The following is a 23,545-nucleotide window of genomic DNA, read 5'->3' as shown; positions in this document are numbered from 1 at the left end:
ATCGCGCGATATAATCAAATACGTCTTTTAAAACACGATTAAAAGCACATTTCTTTCATATTCTACAGGAATTGAAGTTATAAAAATTAAATTAGCTAACTGAATATCAGAAAAATGTATTCACTTTCTATTCCGCGGATGTATTTTTTAAACCGGAAGTGAAATAATAATTTTGTCTGTGTACTTTTTTAAACCCGGAAGTAGAATCTCAGCTGTTTCATTCACATGCATCGTGTCATCTGCACATGTTTTGATCAGTAAATTCGATGGTGTCAGAGGGTCACATACGTAGAATCTAAATGATACGGGTACTGTGCACATATTTGGTTACTGACAATGAGGCATGTGTGCAGCTTGTGTAAAGTTGCCTGTTTACGTACGTTGCCGACATTTTATCGTCTTTCGTTAAGAAACGCTGTATCCAGAACGTTAAAACTACAACAACCACTAACACGAAATACAAGCCAAGGTAAGTAATGCGAAAAAAGATCTGAGATTGATCTCTCTTTTTTTTTGTCTTTTTTTGACTCCCATGTGCGAAGCACAAAATGGGAGTCTTTGCAGTTAGTGTGTCTGTATGTGTGTATGTGTGTATGTGTGTATGTGTGTATGTGTGTCCGACTGTTCCACTGCTATCTCAAGAACCATACATTGGTTTTTGATGAAACTTGGTGCATAGATGCTCTGGGCCAATGCGCAGATTTGATTAGGTTTTGGTAAAAATCCATGCTCGTTAATTACCTAATTTGCATGATAATTAGCTAATTTTTAGCTGTTCTATGACTGTTCCACTGATATCTAAAGAACCACTCATTGGATTTTGATGAAACTTGGTACATAGATGCTCTGAACATATGCGCAGATTTGATTAATTTTTGGTAAAAATCCGTGCATATTAATTACCTAATTTGCATGATAATTAGCTATTTTTTAGTGGTTCCATGACTGTTCCACTGATATCTAAACAACCACTCATTGGATTTTGATGAAACTTGGTACATAGATGCTCTGAACTAATGCTAGGTTTTGATTAGTTTTTGGTAATAATCCGTGGATACTAATTACCTAATTTGCATAATGATTAGTCAATTTTCGGTTTTTCCACTGATATCTCAAGTACTAATCATCACATTTCAATGAAACTTGGTACATAGATGTCATACGACACTGCACAGACCTGATAGTTTTTATGGTAATATCAGTACATATTAATTACCTAATTTGCATAATTAATTAATTTTCAGCATTTGATATAAGTAGTTAGCATTACATTTCAATGAAACTTGGTACTTACATACTCAAGGACTATGCAGAGATTGATTGTTTTCGATAAATATTTGTGCATATTAATCACCTAATTTGCATAATTAGTTAATTTTCAGCTTTTCCACGGGTATCTCAAGTACTAATCATCGCATTTCAATGAAACTTGGTACATAGATCCTTTAGGACTATGCAGAGACCTGATTAGTTTTAGGGTAAATAATTGTGCATATTAATTACCTAATTTGCATAATTAATTTTCAGCTTTTCTACTGATATCTAAAGTACTAATCATCATATTTCAATGAATCTAGAATTATGCAGACCCAATTAGTTTCCGGTAAATATTTGTGCATATTAATCACCTAATTTGCATAATTAACCAACTTTCACACTGATATCTCAGGTACTATACATCACATATCAATGAATGTACATGGATGCTGTAGGACAATAGACAGACCTGAATAATTGTGGGTTAAAATCTGTACATATTAATTACCTAATTTGCATAATTAACCAATTTTAATCTTTCACACTGATATCTAAAGTACCGTAAAAACTCCAAAATTTCGACTGGTTTTAAATAATTTGTGTTAGAAATGTGACGTGTTTTTAGAGTCAAAATTAAGGTGCATTTTCGGACGGTCGAATTTTTCAGAATAGAAATCAGCAAAAAAAAATGGGGATGATAGACAGTGTGCTTCATTAGTTTTTAAAAAATGCAATGTCCGTCAATTGACGTAAACTACCTCATGTTTCACGGTAAAAGCAAAGGTCGTGGCCGAGTTGTAACTCAAAATCTAAACAAAGTCATCAATCAGTGAGTATTATGACAAGCAAAACAAAACATCAAGACGCGGAGAAGAGGTCAGCACAAAACTAATAGGTCAAAAGACAAAGCTGTCTCGCACTACCTAGGAAAACTTGTGAATGTTCGAAGTACAGGTACCCATTGGACAAAAGATACATGGAAGTTTAGCAAACGATCTCCCCGACCCAGTGCAATGTATCCGGTTAGAATCAAAGCTCACGTGTCCCTTATTTGAGCACCGTACCGGTGATTTGAGGGACCAAATTCTGCCGTAAATTCGCCCTTGGATTAAAAAATATAATGGGATTTAAGAAAATAAAATGGGACTTTTAAGGTGTATTTTGGCGTCATTTTTCGGACATTTCAATCAATCCTGCCGGCTAAAATAGAGTCTAAGTTTTACCGTAGTCATTGACGTCTGTCTATTCAAGAGTACACGTGTATGATTTTTATCGTGACTAGCGTGAGCGGGTAAGCTTCCTTTCGAGAATGAGCTGTTATCACTGTGAACAATGTTAAATTATTCTTCAGATGACCAGTTTATTTTTTAAAAACAACTAATTTTTTTATTTAAAAAAAATCATGCCGTTTTCGCATCATCCAGCTTTTTGATTGGTTAATTAGCGATTTGACCTATTTGACCTAAGAGAACATGGCGGATATCCTACAGCATCAAACGTTTATACGAGACCGGAATCATTCGCTTACGATGAAACTAAGTTGACTTTTATTTGTATTTCATAACCATTCAACAAATTTATTTTGTGTACATTATTATAATCACTACTGAGTACAGTAATAATCAACAATTCAGAAACGCAGCATGCCGAGATTTTTGTGTTCGTTTTTATTTGAAACTTCGTTTATTTAGAATATATTTTCGTTACCAATAAAATAAAAATCTCTCAGTCAATCAGAAACCCGGATTCATGCCTTTGAGGAAGGTCCCGTTTGAACGCTCACATCGGTTTTTTTTTCGTTTGGGGGAAAACTAAAACTGGTCGCAATTTTCGAATAAGAATGAGTCGGCAATTTTTAGTGGAGTCGAAAATTTGGAGGTAAATAAAACACCGAAACCCGGCAAATAAATAGGCGGTCAAATTTTTAGAGGGGTCGAAATTTTGGAGTTTTCGCGGTGTTAATTATTCCATTTCAATGAAACTTAGTACAAAGATGCTCTAGGACAATGTACAAACCTAATTAGTTTGGGGTAAAAATCTGTTCATATTAATTCCCTAATAAGCATAATAATTCATAATTTTTTGGTTCTGTTACATTGCGCAGACCTCATTAGTTTTACACTCAAATCTGGTCATATTAATTTTCTGATTTGCATAATTAGTTTTCAGCTAAGTAATTTCGAATTATATTTAATGTGTCTCCAATACTCTCAGCACATGGGAGTTCTTTCTAAGCTTTCTTTTTTTTAAATTAAATTAAAATAAATATTATAATTTTGTTACCTTCATCATTGCCTGATTTCAAAATACCAACAACAGTTTTACAATTACTCTCGACAAAACTAACCCATTCCATCCATTTTCATACATATTTATAAACTTAAAGCGGGAGGGTCGTCACCTGCGCACGCGCGGGAATTGAGTCCCAAGCGACGATAACAACACATTATAAAAACGCAAAGGCTCACGGGCAGAAGCTTGTTTGTAAACAATGACACGCTATGGACATTTGCTTCACGCGCAGGTGACAACACCCCAGCTTTAACAATTCCAACTGAAACAAGAAGTTTATATTCGGCAATAGGGAAAAAAACCATTGGAACATTTTCAAATAATAATAATAAATTTATTGCATCCTTAGATATAATTTCCATTGGTTGACAGCAATAAAATGTTAGTAATAAAATACAATGCATATAAAACTAAAGTAAAATGTCAGTTATTATTATTATTATCATCTGATTTTAAATATTTTGTGTAAGTATTCACTAACTCGTCTTATCTGGATATCACTTTTTAATTCTTCTGGAATAATATTATTAAATAAATTTTGTCTTCCTGTTTGGTACCTAAGACATCTACATGTATGAAGAAATGACATTGCATATTGTGCGCTCATTGATTGGCTGGTTATATTCAACTGCTATTGAAACATATAAATAATGATAAATTTGAAAAAAAATAAGTTTAGACTACTGTGAATTTCATGAAGGCATTGTTATATATAAAATATTGATAAATGTTTTATAAATTTCAAATGACAATAGAAAACAACTCAACCAATCACAGCTAGTTTTATCTCTATTGCTTCCATACCAATGGAAGCATCTTCTTTGGATTTAAGAAAGCGCAACAATCTTTTATAATTTTTATGCTTTCATAAAATTCTCAGTAGAAGAATAAAAATAATAAATAAATAGTAATTAAAGATAAATATATATACAGTGAATTTCACAAAGTCATGAATGTTTTTTTATGTAGATTTATAAAGTATTTCTAAAACATTTACTGTCATTTAAATATATATTCAAGTTGAAAGTCATTTGGTAATGTCCCTCACCAGTTAATCTTTGCAGGTTAATTTATTGATCATTGGCTTGAATGATTTAATTCATTTATGTACATGTACAATGCATTCAATAATGATACCGGTAGTTATTTTCAAAAATGAAATTAATACTCCTGGTAGTAAAATGTTTATTAATATTTTATCTAAAAAAACATTCATGCTCATTCAAATTGGGTTTTGATTTTTCTTGAAAAGTGATTTTTTGTTTCAATTTTTATAAAACATTAATACAAAAAATACATAAAAAAGTTGAGGTGTACAATTTTTTCAACTGACATGTGATGATCAGAGACTTGAATATATTTATCAGGGCTTGAACACGTAATAGTGATATTCTTCCAACTCACAGATTCATACATATTATAACTTACCATATCCACCTTTTCCACATTTAAACTGTCAAACAGGGTCTTTTATTTGCATATGAAAAAATGCTTCAACCATAAGCCATTTTTAAACCATCATGATATCCAAACTTAGCATTCTGAAATAAATAAAGACCATATACTGTTAATTTCCATTTAAATAATCACTTTTTTATTTCTATTCACAACCGAAAATCTAGGATTCATTTTATTTCACTTATTTAAAACATCCTTATGACAGTAATATGTAATATTTGCTCCTGGGTGGAATTTCAATGAAATCCTATAAATTTCTGAAAAATTTGTTGAAGTTGTTTTTTTAATTATATTCTTTAAAATGTCGATAGTATGAGTACCGGTAATGATAGATTAGAGTAAATTCAAAAGATATAGTCGCTACATTGTGTTTTGTGAGATTTACAATGCATGTGTTGTTTCAGTGAATGGAATTTGAACCTGTGCCCAACTGGAAATAATGATTCCATGCACTTGAGTTTGCTATGGATCTTAACAATAGTTGGGTTAATGATATATATTGGCCTGTGGAAGACCTTAATAAAACATGTGTTCCATTTAGTCAATTTTCTTCACTGCAAATGAGCAATATCTTCTTTAATGCAGCTTGTAACAGTTTCTGTCAACGTAGCCATACCTGCGGAGAGTTGAGAGCCTCACACATTGGAGAACCAGTAACGTTATATGGATGGGTGCAATACAAAAGATTTGATTTTATGCTGACGTTGAAGGATGCTTACGGTATAACACAAATCGTTGCAGCAAATACACAGGTATGGTCACTCAGCACCGCTTGAATTGGCATGTGTTTTCTTGTCACTTGGTTAACACATAATCTGCTAAAACCCTCTGCAAATAGAAAAACAGAAAAACTCACAACAGAAGGCCATGTGTTAATCAATAATTCTTGACAGACACTATGCAAGAATCACTCTAAATTCGGAATTGTGATCATTTGATCCCTATTTGCAATTTTGAAATATCTTGTAAGATTGCAGGATTCTAGGTTCAAGCTGTTCGAGAATATTTATAATAATATCCATGAGTTAATTCTATCAATTATCCTTTAATTACTAATAATTTATTAAATATCTCTTGCATCACAATATCATATTTCTGTGTATCTACTTGTATTACTCTATCAGTATTCTGAGATTTCATGTATAAACCCAGAACCCAATTTTCAGCATTAGTTGCCTAGGTAACACATACATGATTTATCTATGCATTTAAGTTAACGCATTATTTATAACAAATTAAAGTATTTAGAGTATGATTGAAAACTGACTACATGCAATCAATAAATTAATGTTTCTGAACAAATACTGAATTGATACATTGTTGCCTTAATTTACATGCAGTCTAGATATTTTCTCTATTTTGCAATTACAAAAAGGCCGCTAGATTTAGACTTGTATAGTAACTATTTATTGAAATTTATCAGAGCATTCTCCATTTCAAATGAAAAAAATAGGTACACTTTTTCTTTTCTTGTAGTTTAACACTTCATTGACTGTAAAATAGTTTATTTTCACTTGGAATTAATTTTTACTGAAGGAATAATTCAGTGAAAATAAAATCTAGCGAATATAGCTTTTTTTTCTATATTTTACAGTCAACTTGTCAAAAATCAGTGGAAATAAATTACATTACAAAACACCCAAAAAGACTTTTCAGCGACAATTAATTAATTAAATATGTATTTTACTGTATATTATTTGGTGATATCTACATATACCGGTAATTTGCTCAGACCAAATTCCAATATTTTTCAGTTGTTCATTCATTCTCAGCCTTTTATTGACTTCTCTATGTGAAATACATGAGGGGAGGCTTTGCAATTACTCTGTCAGTATATACACATGTGTGTGTGTGTGTGAGAACTTGAATTACTTGCTTTACATGTATATCCAAAATATGAATACATTTAGTGAATTCGTTAATTCCTTAGTGGCTCAAATACGTAGAGCCACTAAGTAAACATATTTCCATAAATAATATTTAATTCAACTTAAAGCACTACAGTCGCCACATGGCGCATACACTGATACACCGATATGGGTCCCATATCGAACAAGACGCAGTGCAACGACTGTAGCGTTTAAACTAAATTTTGCATTGCTTAAGGTTAGTAATGCAATTTGTATGACATTGTTACCATTTTGTTGCAATTTATTTAATTAAACCCCAATTATATTAAAACACAATTCTATGTTGAGCTGCATTTTAATTGTTGAGTTTAATTAAACTCCAATTAAATGGCAACCCTGTATAGGGTTCCATACGGTTATTTGTCACTGTATCATTAATATTGTATTGATAATGATTAGTTTAATAATTCTATATCTTTTTCAGAATTGTATCTCATCAGTATTGTCCAAGATCAGATCAGAGTCTGTCATTAAAATTACCGGAAAAGTTCAACCAAGACAAAATGAGCAGATAAACAAGGTATTTCAAAGTCCTCCTTTAAACGTGTTTGAATCATTCGTAAAAGGAGAAGTCTGGTAAAACAACATAACGCTTTCAGATAGAAGAGCTCCACAAATATAGGAGAAGGCAATTTACAGTTTTATTATACTTTTCATTCTTTAGATATTCAACTTTTTATCAGTATTAAATGTATGCACTCCACCATCTTGAAAAAATGTAGATTGCATTCATCTATATTTGTAGATCTCTTTCATTTGGGATTATTATGTTGCTTGCCCAGACTTCCTCTTTACGACTAGGTCATTAACCTTATCAGCTCTCAGCGGCCATCTTGCTTTTTATGTTTCAAGTACTTTTAATATATTTTACTGTAAACAAAACTCTACAATACCCATGACATTGACAATATTTTACAGGGACAAATACTAAAAAAGATATATATTTATAATAGAAAATCCCATATATCCATGTACTTGATGGGAAAAATAAAAGTACAGGAATATCAGTGTAATAAAAAATAGTTTGTACTTAATTTGTAACTCTATTGAATTGAAGACAGAAATTTTATGAATTCTGCATATTAGAGTGACTGCCCTGTTTCCATGGTAACATATTTCATGGATTATTAAAGAACAGAAAGGGATACATTTTTGTTTTGTTTTGTTTTTAATTACAGGAGATGCTGACAGGTGAAATTGAAGTATTGGCAGAAGATATTGAACTTATAAGTGAATGTAAAGACAAACTTCCATTCCAACCTAAAGACCATGCTAAGGTAAAAGAAATTTCCTTTAAAAAATAAAATATGAAAATAGTATTCCTTTGTATGCAGATTGGTAAATTAAAACATTGTATTGCAAAAATTGTCTATGTTGGAGGAAGTAATTCACATATTGTTGATGAGGGCGCCATCACAAGAATACCTGTATCTGATGGAAAATCATTTCAGTATTGTAAGCCTTAAAACCAGTTTTTGTTATAGGCTCAACTTGTACATCTACTTTTGATTTCTGACAAATTGTTGCAACAAATTTTTGAAAAATAAATTATTGTTAAATTGTGTCACTTGGAGGCGCTGTCCACCATTTTGTTCATCTACTAGTAGTACCAGGAGTGAAGAATTTTGGTACAGTAATTGTAGGGCTTATTCATTTTGTTAAATTTGGGTTGCCACTCACAAATTTAAATCCTGCTCTATTTTTCTCCATTTTTTTTTTTACAACATATAATCATGTCCAATTGATTAAAAATAGAAAAACTAAATTTTACTGGAAAAAATGGTGGCATTCAACCAGTTATAATGCCACAGACCATATCCATGTTCAATATGGGTCCCACGCAACAAATGTTACACAAGGTTTCTGTGAGCATGAAATAAAGCTTTTACCTTGATTGCAGGTGAAAGAAAGTCTGCGCATGCAGTACAGGTATTTAGATATCAGAACCAGTAAAATGCAAGAAAATTTACGACTACGTTCACGAATTGCGATGAAAATGAGAGAATTCTTATGCAATCATCATGGTAAGTCAACAACACAATAGCCACGGAAAACCAGACTATCATTGCGGTGGTGACTCCATTTTTCTATATGGTTCGGGATTTGCTGCTGATTGACTATGTTAACATCATGAACAATTGGGGTGATTGAACATTAGTCATTGTGACAACTATCAGTTTCTATAGCATATGAGGGGAAATGTTTACCCCAGTATTGTTTGAAAAATTCAAATTTTCGGTTGCCATAACTGTTCTCCAATCAGCATAGCACTCGCCCACTGACCATGTGACCAATATCATAAACAGCACATTGTTCATCAGATTTTAGGTATTTAATACAAATTTAACAGCATGACTTGGAGACTTTGCTGTCCTTTTGATGTTTAAATGATCTCTTGCCCACTCTGGCACAAATTCTCCTTTTCGGGTGGTAATAACTAATATTGAGAAAATTATTAACTAATGAGAAATTCAATGCTGTGCAGCAGTCTGAGGGGCTGAAAAATATCTTTTTTTCTTAGTCCCTGTTCCGACGCAGACCGAAAATCTGAAATCAAGCATTTCTGGCATTCTGGAACTGGATTTTGGCTGTTTACAGATGGATTTTGTTCAAATTTGGTACATACTTTAGACATTATTGGTCCTTGATGCACGCCATTTTGTTTTCCAGATTGGATTTAAAATGGCTGACTGATGGCTATTTTGTTTTAATTAATACGGTTCAAAGGCCATATCTCTGACATGCTTTGACTGATTATTCTCAAACTTTATATATTCATTATACATCATGTCAACTGATGGCCATTTTGTTTTTATTAATGCTTTTTCATAGCAATATCTCTCAATATGGAGATGATGATCAAATACAAAATGACTGAATGTCAACCATTTTAATATTAAAAATCATCATAATCAAGCATCAGCTTCGGTATATATCTTAAGTTTGATAACTAACAGGGACTGTGCCATACATGGCTTGTTTTATCTCTACGCAATCCCTCCCAATTATGCAGTTAACGCAATATAATTTTTATTTTCTCTCAGGTTTTGTTGAAGTGGAAACACCGACAATGTTTAAACAAACACCAGGTGGCTCTCAAGAATTTGTAATTCCTACAAGACATCCAGAACGGTTTTATTGTTTACCCCAAAGTCCTCAACAGGTAATTGGTTGCCTACTCAACTGAATGACTAACTACGAATCGAAGTGAACAGAAGTATCTATTGAGTCAACATTTTAGTTCAAATTTGACATTACCACAGAAATATTTTTTGAAAGAGAGTAATTTATGTTTCATACATTGATTTGGTTATTTATTAATTTATATTCAAAGTTTCTTTTTATTCATATATTCTATTTCATGACAAAGCTTTCTAAAAGTCAACAATGTTTGTTGATACTGTCAGTGTCAATTCTATTCTTCATTGAACTCGTGATACTTCAGCTCTATTGATATCATACAACAATTGGCATTGCAATAAATCAGGACCAGACCACTACGACTTGCCCGGACCTTTGTCATTTGAGGTGTGATCCAGTGTGGCTTGCCCAGACCTCGGTCATTTGACATGTGATCCAGTGTAACTAGACCAGACCTTTGCTATATGAGGTGTGATTCAGTATGGCTTGTCCAGACCTGGGTCATTTGAGATGTGATTCAGTATGGCTGGAACAGACTTCTGATATGTGAGATGTACTGTAATTCAGTGTGGTCTTAGGATTACAATTTATTTTGATTTATCTGAGGATAATTAAGAATAATTGTGAAAGCAAGTATAAGTAATACTTATACATTATCGGTCGATACTTCAGCTGTACTGTTTTTGTGCATACTTTGAGATATTCTCGTAATAACCTTATATTATTCTTTAATAATTTCCCTACACATATGTCATGGGGCTTTTTTCTGTATTTCAGTTTAAACAGCTACTAATGGTTGGTGGACTTGATCGTTATTTCCAATTTGCCAGGTGCTATAGGGATGAAGGAACTAAACCAGATAGACAACCAGAATTCACTCAGGTGAGTCGTAATCTAGTTCACATTGCTAGACCAGATAGGCAACCAGAATTCACTCAGGTGAGTCCCAATCTGGTTCACATTGCTAGACCAGATAGACAACCAGAATTCACGCAGGTGAGTTCCAATCTGGTTCACATTGCTAGACCAGATAGACAACCAGAATTCACTCAGGTGAGTCCCAATCTGGTTCACATTGCTAGAGCAGATAGACAACCAGAAATCACTCAGGTGAGTCCTAATCTCGTTAACATTGCTGGATTATGATTATTCAAATTATTTTGTTTATTTTTTCAGGTGGACTTGGAAATGTCTTTTGTTAATCGAGAAAACATATACAGTCTTGTAGAAGGCATGATAGAGTATTCCTGGCCTTCAAATAAAACCAATCTCACACTGCCTTTCCCTAAGATGACTTATGCTGATGCTATCGCCAAGGTAACCCATATTTATTAAAAAATAATAATGACCATGCTATCTTTTTTATAAAACCAATAATTTGAAGTTTATCATCAGGCATTGGACTTATATATACCCTGGTACATGTATTATGTCTCGAAAATTGCAGTTTATGGAGACAAAAAATGTGATTGAAATGTGTTTTGTTCCTCTAAGTATTTTATTGAGTGAGTCATTCATTCAATTTACTTTTTTTATCATTATTCAGTATGGAACTGACAAACCAGACACAAGGTTTGATATGAAGGTCAGTGATATTAATTTATTTATTCATGATTGGATACTGAATGTACCATAATATATCATGCTAACGCATTTCCACTATTACTTTGTTATTAAGTACCATATCTAGACTGGATACCCAATCCCAATTACTGTTTTTCAAATTGAAGAATCATGCTCATAAAGCAATTTACTAACCCAGAATTCGGAACTAAACATATTTTCTTTATTCTTATCACACCTCCAATAGAAGTGCATATAAACCAAAAAGTCACATCTGAGGTGTACTAAAAGATTAAAATATTGCTTATATGTAGTGCAGAAAAATCTCTGTAATGTCATCACCATGTGCTCTACTATTAAGAGCAAATATGATACATTGCCCTCATACAGTCATAAATAACTAGGATTTTGGTTTCACTGTATGCCCATAATGTATTTTGTAATTAAGATATTGCTACATGTAGATTATTTAATATTATATTATAGCATTGTCAATACCAGCGAATTTTATGACGTCATTGCAACAGATTATTCGCTATAATGGACACTTTACTCAAGGACACTTTGCACTCCATAATGTGCTCAACTACGTCTCCAACATTGTGTCGTGCAAAGTGTGCTTTCGTTCATTATGAACCACCGGGGAATGCATTATTGTTTAAATATTTAATAATTGCATAAATAATAATAATTATTACATCGTGTTGTAATTTTACGGTATTTCATAGGATATTTTCATCCTACCATGTTGGAAAATGCGTATTCCAAATATGGAGCGATTACGCTAATAATAAAAACAAACATGGCTGCTCCCAGGGTTTGACCACGCCCCACACAAACAAGTTCGCTATCTGTTATTAACTTTTTGGATTTCACCATTCCCATGATGTATTCTTGGGAGAAAAAGATGTATAATAATAAGGTTATTACGAGGATACCGCAAAGCATGCACTCAAGCAGTACGCTGTCGCATCAACCTCCACTGCACATTGGTCTATACTCCCACTGTACTGTCTTCGCACATACTTTTCGGCATCTTCGTAATAACCTCATAATAATTTAATCTTCTTTCCAGCTTCATGATGTCAGTGATATTTTTATCAATAGCGGATTGTCCATTTTTGACGATGCCCTGAAATCTACCGAGGGAACTGTACAAGCCATTGCTATCAGACCTCATGTAGGTATCATTAAAATTTCTTTTTGAAGAAATACCCAATTTTCTCATATCGTGGCACATGAACATATGTAAATGACAGCGGTGTGTATATGTTCAAATTAAGTCATATTATAATCTTTCATTCAAGAGTACATGCAAATGTACATGCGCTTCTATCACACTTATAAGAGTAAATATGGTATAATTGTATATATAAATATTCATTTGTAACAAAATTCATAGTTATGTGTATATCGGTACTAACTCTTATTGTATTTCGTCAAATCGAAAAATACATAAATCAACATTGTTTTTGTGTACATTAAAATATAACTTATTTTGACCATAGACACACCTCTGTAATTTATATAAGTAACTACTAATAGATTAAATAAGGTATTTTTAATTTCATAATCAATTTTAATTTTTTTAGACACATATAACAAATAGAGATTTAGAAAATCTTCAAAAACTGGCTAAAACCAGATCTGAACATGGAGTTATTTTTATACAAGTTAAAGACGAGACAACATGGCGGTCACCGATATCAAAATATTTGAAAGATGATATGAAAAATAGGCTTGGAGATCTGCTTCACATGAAACCAGGAGATGTCATACTTCTTGCTGCCGGGAAATACCTCTCAACAGTAAGTTTTATTACAATTTTGTAAATATTTTGTTGTTTTATGTGGTCAATTTGATTAAAATAAACATTTTTGTTTAAGTGTTTTTAAACTCTTTGAGTGCTGAAATCAACTTTTGTCTTCATTTACAAAATTTTGTATTGCAGACTACATAAAAATATACAGTTTCTATTTGGTCCAAATTTAACAAAGCAATTCCAGAAAAATACATATTGAATATTTGAAAACTTTAGCATCAAAATTGTGGAGAGAATAATTATGGCATTCAAAGGGTTAAATACTACAGTTTTGGCATGGGCTGCAGTTATTATTTGTAATAATATATATGTATGTGCATTTACTCAAATACTGTAAAAGGATTAATTATTCACTGGGTTTTTATTTCGCTGGCTAGAAAATGCGCTAAATTAAAACCCAGTGAATATGTAAAATTTAGCATAGAACACATTATCTAAATGATAAAACTGTGAATTTAAAACCCACTGAATATGCCTGAAATGGTAAATCAGCGAAACTTAAACCCAGGGAAAATTAGTCATTTTACAGTAAGCAGGATATGAATAGTGATTCACTATGTATGACATATTGGTACACATATGTATCTTCCATAGTATCCAGGCTTGGGTTGCATGCTGCTCATATTGTTAGATTAGTATTTATAGGATGTGTAATGGTGGTGTAACATGTGATGAAGATATTCATTGAAGCAAACACATGAATCACAAGATGATTGCAAACATTGTATGACAAACATACATTACTAGGCTTACTAATACACATTGTCCGATACTTTCGGTTTTGCGGATCAACCACAGCCGTCCCTAGGAGCCTGTGTGTGATCATGTTAGGAAATGCTGTATTATTTTGGTACTCTTGCTTTATTCCCGACGTATGTTAAATGTGTATGCGTCTTGCATTTATTTGAATATTGCTATAATCTTGTTCATTTCTGTTTACTTAGTCGAATCTTTTCAAACATCTACTGACTCTAATGGTGTTTGATTCATGTAAGACCTTCATCACATATCACCCTGCAAAGATGTATAAGTTGCATACCCTAATCTTATAATTCCCTGTCAGTAATCCAAATAACAGACTATAAAAGTATGACAATAGTTGACAAATGGTTTTACAGTGCTGTTGAAATGATTGTTTCCGTGTATTCTATAGTGTCTGCTACTTGGACATATGAGAATAGCAGTTGCTGATTTACTTGAGACCAAGGGTGAGTAGTGAAAGTCCTGATACATTTTGTGTTATACTATCTGTACTTAAGAGTTTCATTTTTATGCATATTATTGAACCATGTTTTTAAACAAAATTGTTATTCCTAAAAGTAGCAGCATGTTACACATAACAGCCATTTTAAGACAAAATATATATTAAAATCACTTATTTTCACCACAACTGGATCTCAGTTATGCTTGGACTGGTTCTGTTCAAACATATGTTTAACATAATAGAATCTTGATGCATATCATTTTGTTTTATTGGATTTGGTTATATCTCCGATATTCGTGAATAGATCAAGTTCAAACTTCACTCATACATTATATAAGACAAACACAAATGTATTTTTGTCCAAAATGGCTGACTGGTGGTCATCTTGTTTAAATGAATGCAGCTCCCTGGAGCCATATTTCATATATGCCTGGACCAATCAAGTTTAAACCGTGGCTCCGGGTATAAAAGGAATAATGGCTTCCAGTTTTCAGTGTGCAAATGACACTCTAGCGTGAAACATCAGTTCGAGGTGCTCCGCAAAATCACTCTTTTCGACAATCTTATTGCCTGTGGTGCATTATTTTCATATCGCACACAAACATTATATATCTGAGATACAATTTCGATGTTAATTTACAAGGTCAAAGCGATGTCATGTACATGTACAGACATCATGTCGTCTATCTTATGCCTATAATACAAATGTCGTTGAAAAAAACAAGTACATCTCAGAATCAGAAAACATTTTTTCCCCTAATACAAAGCTTGGGTTTAAAAAAATTGTGGATGTAATTACCTTTTCAGGTGTTAATGTAAGAAAGACCCGGAGCAATGCATTTGTATGGGTGGAAGATTTCCCATTGTTTTTACCAAAAGAGAATGGAAAGTGTGAATCTCAGACAGTAGAACTGGAATCAGCGCACCACCCTTTTACTGCACCTCATCCAGAAGATGCAGAATTTATTTACACAAAACCTGACAAGGTTAGTAACTGATATATTAAGGCAATTCTTGAAAAAGGAACTACTAATTTGGTTTGTTCTTCTTCTTTCCTTGTGTAGTCACAACTGTTTTTTTTGAGAGTATTTGTTAGATTTCAATAAAATCTGGTTTTGTCAATGATAAATGATTTGTTTATCTGGCGCTGAAATTTGTTTCTAAATCTTAGCATATTGAATACATAATTTGCATAATTAAGATTTTTCAAATGGTTTATAATGCGTGGATTTGATTTCACTCAAACTTGGTATGAACACTATATCTGGTGGTTATGTACAAGGTTTAGTAGTTCCCATTTTCAGGTTTTGTACATTCATCTAATGTCATGTCTCTGACATGCCTTTGTTGATTTTGAATGTTATAGTTGATGTAGTGGGAATATACAATAGTATACATATGCCTGTCAATTTCTCTTGCGATTGGTTGACATTTGACCAACTGGTTGCCAAAAAATAATGTTTTCAACATGTCATCAGTCCCTTCTGAGACATTCCTTCAAACTTGGTATTGACATCACTCATGATGGATTCATGGCGCAGAACATTTTATTTCGGAATTTGCACCACAGACTGTTTAACAATCGAAATCAAAGTGACAATTAACACCACATTAAACGTTTTTTTCAAAGTAAATACTTCTTTGGTCATTGTTAATAGGTACGAAGTCTTCACTATGATCTTGTGTATAATGGAGCAGAGATAGCTGGTGGTTCTATTAGAATTCATGATGCAAAATTACAGAAATATGTACTAGATGAGATTCTTAAGGTACTTTGATTAATCTATCATATTGTTATCAAGGATTTATAAGATTAGGGTATGCAAACCATGTACAGTGTTGTTCAACGAAGATCTCGAAAGAAGAAAACTCTTGCACTTTTCAAGCGTTTGATAGAGATCTTCTTCCCTGCATATTGATTCAAACAACGTAAGTAGTGGGTGCTTAGAAATGTTTGATTGTGAAAACAGAAATGAGCGAGATTATTATTTATAAATATGCACAGAAACTATCAAATATCGTCAGAAATGAACACAGACAAGATTTGCTTTAGGATTTCCAGAAATGTAAGTTTTTCCTGTCATTTGGTGATCATATCACAGTTCATGTGACTTCTTCAATTTATGTGTTTTTTATCTTCTGACATTTGCATACCCTAATCTTATACCATTGGTATTGTGTAATTATATATTATGATTACAAAGACATGATTGGGAATTTAGTGTTTTGAGCAATAGAGTCTGAAAGTTTGAAAACTTTTGCCAAAAAAAAAAAACAGTATAATATTTCCAATAAAATGCATGTGCGCTGCAGAAAAAAACTTAATACTTTATTGTATTGCGAAGTACACATTCATGTCCCTGATATTTCACTCTAACTACTAAGTTAGACTGAAAACATTAAATACGTGTTCCCAATCCTCGATACACAATTGTACAATATACATTTAGAATGAGTATAGTCTTAATAAAACAATGCTACATGTAATGTATGATCTACATGCATGGTTATTATGTAGTTTACAATTTAGTACAAAACTATTTTTGATGTATTCCTCATTATTTTTTATTCTTGCTAGGAGGATTCCAGTTCACTTTATCATTTACTGGAAGCATTAGAGTCAGGTGCACCAACACATGGAGGCATTGCAATAGGTATGACATGAGATTGTAAACTACTTTTGTGAGAGACTTTCTTGGTTTTTTGGCTATGAACAGCAGTATTCATTACTGAAATAAAAAAAATGCATGTATGGTCATTTGAAGGACATATGTTTCCATTATGTCAGTGTCACATCAACATTTTGTATTTTACGATGAATTATTCTATGTTGTTCCTGCATGTTGCGTCTTCTGGCAATATGTTTTTCTGATGTGGTTGGTTTCCAGGAGGTGCATGTATCTCCCCCTAAATTAATTGTGTTTTATGTTGTGTTTATTCCATTTGTGTTTTCCGGATTCTGATGCTGTCAGAGTTGGCTTATTGACATTCAGTATCGGCATTCTGTTTTTCTCAACCATCTTGTGATTTTATATGGTTGATTAATATTACTCCCAACCACACAAGCAGTTCTGAGACTTCTATTACTAGGAAGATGTGTTGGGTACCACTGCAGAGCAGAGTGTGCTCTCTTTTTGAAACACATGGTATGACCACATGGTTGATTTCTCAGAGTTCTATGTATCTCTCCCTAAATTGTAAATTTGCTTAGTAATTCAGATGTTGTCTGGGTTTACTTATTGATGTTGAATATTATTTATCTCTCTGTGAGTGATTATGTTTTTAAATGATGACCATTTCCTTAGAATATTTCATGTTGATATGCATTAGTCTTAGCCACTGGTAGTGAAAATGTAAATATAATTTATTGTTGTCAAATCAAATGTTTGCTATTGGTGACTGGTAAATGATTAACGGAAGTCTAACTACATTGATGATATTTTATTTACAGGATTTGACAGATACATCTCTATGCTACGCGGCACCCAGTCAATCCGGGATGTCATAGCATTCCCTAAATCGTGGGAAGGTAATGACTTAATGAGTGGTGCACCTACAAAGCTAACGAATGAAGACATCAAAGATTATCATATTGAAATACAAAAGAAGAAATCATAACATCTTATAACTATTGCTTGAATTGTTTTATAGATAATGATTAAAAACCACTGAAAATATGTCTGTTTTACTACTGGTTTGTGTGTAATTCTGTTTTAACCACGGGGATGTGACAAATACACTGCTAAATTTCAGTGATAGAATCCACCAGTGTACTATGCCTCTATCTACATTTGACTACTTCGTGTTCATTTCCTGTGATATTTAGTAAGGCAAGTTATAATTGGTAGACAAATGGAGCCACCTGCATTTGATTTGCAGATGAAGTTTAAGAGGCAATCAGAATAAATATTGCCAAAGCCTGTACTCGCATCTATTGGATATACAGTTGATGGTCTCAGCTTATGTTCATGTAAAGTGAAAATGATAAAATACCCAAATGATATCTATATACATAGTCAAAACGAAATTTACACATCCAAGAACATTAAAGAATGTACCGACACATAACAATGGCATTACCTACAGAACTAAGCAGTAAGAACAAAATATTTGAACCATTTGGTTACATGAAGTGATACCAAGTGATTCAAAAAAGTGAGAACATTGTGTTCCATTTACGATCTGAAGAATGACGGCTTATTAGATGAATATTTTTTTATTAGCCAGAAATAATAACTGAAAAATGCATTTTAGACAATGGCTAGATGAACCTCAATTTAATTTTTTTTCAAAGAGGCTTTTGTTGTTTCACCAGTTTAAAAAATTATCAAAAACGGGATATTGTAATGTGGAATACAAAAAACTGCGATCAGGATTGTTTATGAAGATGTATGCATTTCAGTAATTTTGCGACCTCCTTCGTCAGCCTTATTCAAATGACAATTTCTTTCTTTCATGTTAAAATACTTTAAAAATACCAAACTAAAGCTGTGCTAAGTCGTACAATTTTACATTGGTCGAGAATTTTATGAAATATTCAGATTTTAATGACTGGCAAAAAATCACGAATTTTTTATTATTTGTTCTGGTTGCTGGAGAGCCTTCCTTTCCCTTCAAGGATTTTGGGGATCCAGGGTGTTCTAAATAAATGATGATTTTCCTAATTAGAAAATTTATAAGAACATTTTGGAATGACCATGGAAGGTACTAACGGAAGGAGCCACGACGCCTATCAAGTAGCCACTTAAGCCTCTTAACTGGCTTATTTCCTTTTGTTTCAACCCAAATTAATCCTGATAAGGACATTGTTTAGCTCATCTTTGATGTCTATGATAGTTTGCGATTGTTTACACAAGTAACCAGTTAGCGGAGTATGATACAACCCCGCCATTTTTTTTTATTTTTTTAAATTACCAACAATGAAATCATTACTGCAATTAAAAAAACTAAATGTGGCAAATCAGCAGGTCCTGATTCTATTATCAATGAAATGTTTAAGTGCTATAACCCATTACTATTAGCTTGTATTAATAAACTATTCAATCAAATTTTATCAAGTGGATGTTTTCCAGCAGAGTGGAATACAAGTTATATAGTCCCTATTCACAAATCTGGAAACATTTCAGATATCAATAATTACAGGGGAATAGCCCTTTCTAATGGTACATCTTAAATTTTTAATAGCATTATTCATAATAGAATTCAAACTGTTCTTAACAATAATAATTTCTTACAAGATTCTCAATTTGGATTTAGAAAGAATAGGAGGACAACAGACAACATCTTCATTCTTAAGTCAATTATCAATAAATATACAAATAGCATTGGCAAGAAATATCTTTATGCCTGCTTTGTTGACTTACGCAAAGCTTTTGATAGTGTTTGGCGTGAAGGGCTATTATTTAAATTAGGGAAAGCAGGAGTGACAGGAAAATGTATAAATTTGATTCAATCAATGTATTCAAATACTAGCTATGCTATTAAGACTGGTCAGGGGTGCACCAAACCATTTGTATCGTCTAGTGGTGTTAAACAAGGATGCAACTTAAGCCCATTATTATTTAACATATACATCAATGACCTATCTGACAGTCTTAAAAAATCTGAGTCTGTCAGTCTTAATGGCACCAATATTAATTGCCTACTTTTTGCAGATGACATTGTCATTTTTTCAAACACAAGTACAGGACTACAAGATAATCTTAATTTGTTTAAAAGCTACTGTATCAAATGGAGACTTGGAGTTAATATTAACAAAACTAAAATTATTATTTTTAATAACAGGGGAAGAAAGATAGATGGCAAATTTTACTTAGGAGACCAACAGGTAAAAGTTGTCCCAACATATACCTACTTAGGTATCACTTTTCAAAGTAGTGGTAATTTTACAATTGCTATCGATAATCTAGTCAAAAAAGCAATGCGTGCAATAGGTGCATTAAAACAAACACTTAGCCTACACAATTATATAGTTTCGCCAAAAAATGCTATTCTGTTATATCGCAGTACAATCCTACCCATTTTATTATATGGATCTGAGATATGGGGGGCTTTTACTTTCAAACTTGTTAAAACAAAAAATAACGAAATAACTGAAGACAATTTTATACAAAGTCTGTTTAATGACAAAAAATACTTTGAACAACTCCACATTAAACTTTGCAAACAGATTTTAGGTGTTAATAATAAGGCCAGCAATGCAGCAACTAGAGCTGAACTTGGTAGCTATCCTCTCATTATTGACATTAGTTCACAAACATTGAAGTATTATGAAAGGCTAAAATCAATTAAACATAATCATCTTCTGGACTGTGCTTTTAATACTGACAATAAAATGAACGGTAATTCATGGACAGCATTTGTTAAAAGATTATTCACATTAACTAAAATTAGCGATGAATCTAACACTATAGAATTCAAAACCAAATTCAAACAAGTTTACTATAATAAAGTCTGGTTGCCAACGGTATTTAAACCAGAAAAGAATAAGCTACGTACTTTTAACAAGTTTAAACAAAATTTTGAATTTGAACCATATTTAGAACAAATCAAAAATGTGCAACACAGGGTCAGCTTCACTAAGTTTCGCATTTCTTCTCACGCGTTGCCAATTGAAAAACTTAGATATAATAAAACACCTCCAGAGCAAAGGTTTTGTTTTCTATGTAATGAACAGGCTATTGGGGATGAATTTCATGTATTACTCACATGTAAAAATAGTCAGATTGTACAAGCTCGTACTAAATTTGAAGCTGAATTAGCAATTTATGATGATAACATTTGCAAGTTATCAACTCATGAGAAATTCAAGTGCTTGCTAGGCACTAAAGATAGCTTCATTGTCAATTGCTTGGGAAAATTTATTGATTTTATTTCTAAGCTTTAGTTTAGTCTATTGTTTTATTTGTGTTTTTCTTGACCATTGATTTATTGTATGTTTTTTTCATTCATGCTAAATTTTGTGTCAAATAAAATATCTATCTATCTATCTATCTGTGACTATAAAATATATGCGCATTTTGAAACTACGGTCATCACACATGCGCACTGGGTTTGTTTAGGTGTGAAAGGTCAAAATACGTTTTTCTCAAGCGGAAATTCAACAGATAAACGTTTGACTTCACAAATTTCACATGTTTTAATTATTATTAGCAACTGTAACTAGAACAAGATTTCGAGTGCCTACTGCAACAATTCCTAAGGACTCCTAAAAAATATTATCACAGAGAAAGTGTCTAGACATGCTCTTCTTTCGATACTATCTTTTCTGGTGGTGTTCGCCGATGTCCGGTGGTCAAAAATTTCGACAGTTTCGGGCGCCAAATCCACGCACTGAATAATGCAATCGTCACAAGCAATCATTGATTAAGTCTCATTACCATTACAAATACAAAATTCGCGGTATTTCATCAGTTCTTCTTCAATCAATGTTATATCTGACTGACAATTTTCCATTAAAGTTCGCCAAGATCTCCGGAAACAACAGCATTCAAACTAGACGCCATTTTCAATATTGTACATGCGAGGTTCGACTATCGCTTCCGAACATGCTCCGAATATTACCGAATGCTCAAGATTAGCATAACCCATTGTACGAAGGTGCTAAGAGCTAACGAGAACCAATGTTTGTGAACAAACAATGACAAACGATCATGGGGTAAAGCTAAAACAATAGCGTCGTGGCTCCTTCCGTTAGTACCTTCCATGGAATGACTGACTTCACAATTAGGCAGGAAGTAATACAAGGGTGTATCCTATCACCGCATCCTTGTTTAAACATCTACGCACAAAGAGTTATGAGAATTGCACCTGAAGATTTTGAAGCTATTGTAAACATTTGCAGAAGGTTGGTTATATAAATAACTGCAAGCAGAGCTAGTGAATCATACGAAAAGTCTCCACTTTATTTGAATGTGGGTTATGGGGGGTATTACAGATGAAGGTAACCACAATCATGTTCAAAAAGGCTTCATCATTAGAAGAAACCGAAAATATTAATGAGCCTGGGGCATAACTACAAACACGTATGACATGGGAACGATTATCATGACCAAGAAATCGGTTTACAATATTTCCTTAATAAATATGACAAAAACGTCTTTTACAGTTATTACATTCCAAGGCATATCACCAGCTTTGCAGACAGCGGCATAAACGTAAATGTAGGTAGTCGGGAAATCGAAAAACGAAGATAGTTGGAAGAACTTGAAGCCTGTTCGGGATCATACTGCAGATCAGCACAGTGTCTGGACAGTCTTTTAGCATGCCAGTTGTTTCTATCATGTCGTTTCCTATCCACATTGTACATGTTTTCATGTAGTCAAATATAGCTCTATGCATAATGTCGGGTTTGCTAGTGTGGTATAATATGTCACTAGCTAGTTTACATACATGTTTTATGTAACTATAGTGTTACAATAGTGTGCATGATATCCATTCCTAACCTGTGGATGTGAGAGTGGTTTCGAACTTTGTTGTGAAATGCTGGTGGTACAATACATCATCAAAAAGTGACGCCACCAGTTGCTTTGGTGCGATCTCGGGCAGTGTGACACATTACACCTTTGTGTACATGTTATTGCTTTGTAACATGGTTTTAAAAATGAAGAAGCGTTCTTTATGTAAGCTTTTTCGGACAGCCGATGAAATCGTCTCTCCAAAAATCTTATGTTTCTTTTGTTTGGTGGCGCACTTCACCTACAAAAGCGTGGCGCCACAAATTGACCGAATGGAGCAGAAAGCAATTTACACGGCGCCAATAAATATCTTTACTTTTCATGGACGAGTAATTACCCACCAGCGCTTCATATATTATAACAATACTTAATATGATACCCAAACTTTGTCGGGATAGTTTCCACATATCGGCCTGAACAGTTATCGTAAAAGTGATAGAAC

The 23,545-nt window shown here is 33.0% G+C and overlaps 1 protein-coding gene across 1 annotated transcript; it reads left to right on the top strand.

Annotated features, from left to right (window-relative positions):
• The first annotated feature begins 200 nt into the window (after nucleotides 1–200).
• LOC100369250 (aspartate--tRNA ligase, mitochondrial-like) lies at nucleotides 201–18,335 on the top strand. Its single transcript, XM_006823468.2, has 16 exons — nucleotides 201–469; nucleotides 5,593–5,759; nucleotides 7,342–7,437; nucleotides 8,096–8,194; nucleotides 8,818–8,941; nucleotides 9,962–10,080; nucleotides 10,836–10,940; nucleotides 11,235–11,375; nucleotides 11,605–11,643; nucleotides 12,697–12,801; nucleotides 13,214–13,429; nucleotides 14,597–14,651; nucleotides 15,455–15,633; nucleotides 16,306–16,416; nucleotides 17,226–17,301; nucleotides 18,099–18,335. The coding sequence occupies exons 1-16, from the start codon at nucleotides 337–339 to the stop codon at nucleotides 18,263–18,265; spliced, it is 1,932 nt and encodes a 643-aa protein (XP_006823531.1). The 5' UTR covers nucleotides 201–336; the 3' UTR covers nucleotides 18,266–18,335.
• Nucleotides 18,336–23,545: the final 5,210 nt, after the last annotated feature.

Source organism: Saccoglossus kowalevskii, chromosome 17 (assembly GCF_978046115.1).
Source record: "Saccoglossus kowalevskii chromosome 17, keSacKowa6.1, whole genome shotgun sequence".
In the NCBI taxonomy this organism is placed as follows: Eukaryota; Metazoa; Hemichordata; class Enteropneusta; family Harrimaniidae; genus Saccoglossus; species Saccoglossus kowalevskii.
This window is presented reverse-complemented; position numbering and strand designations above follow the sequence as displayed.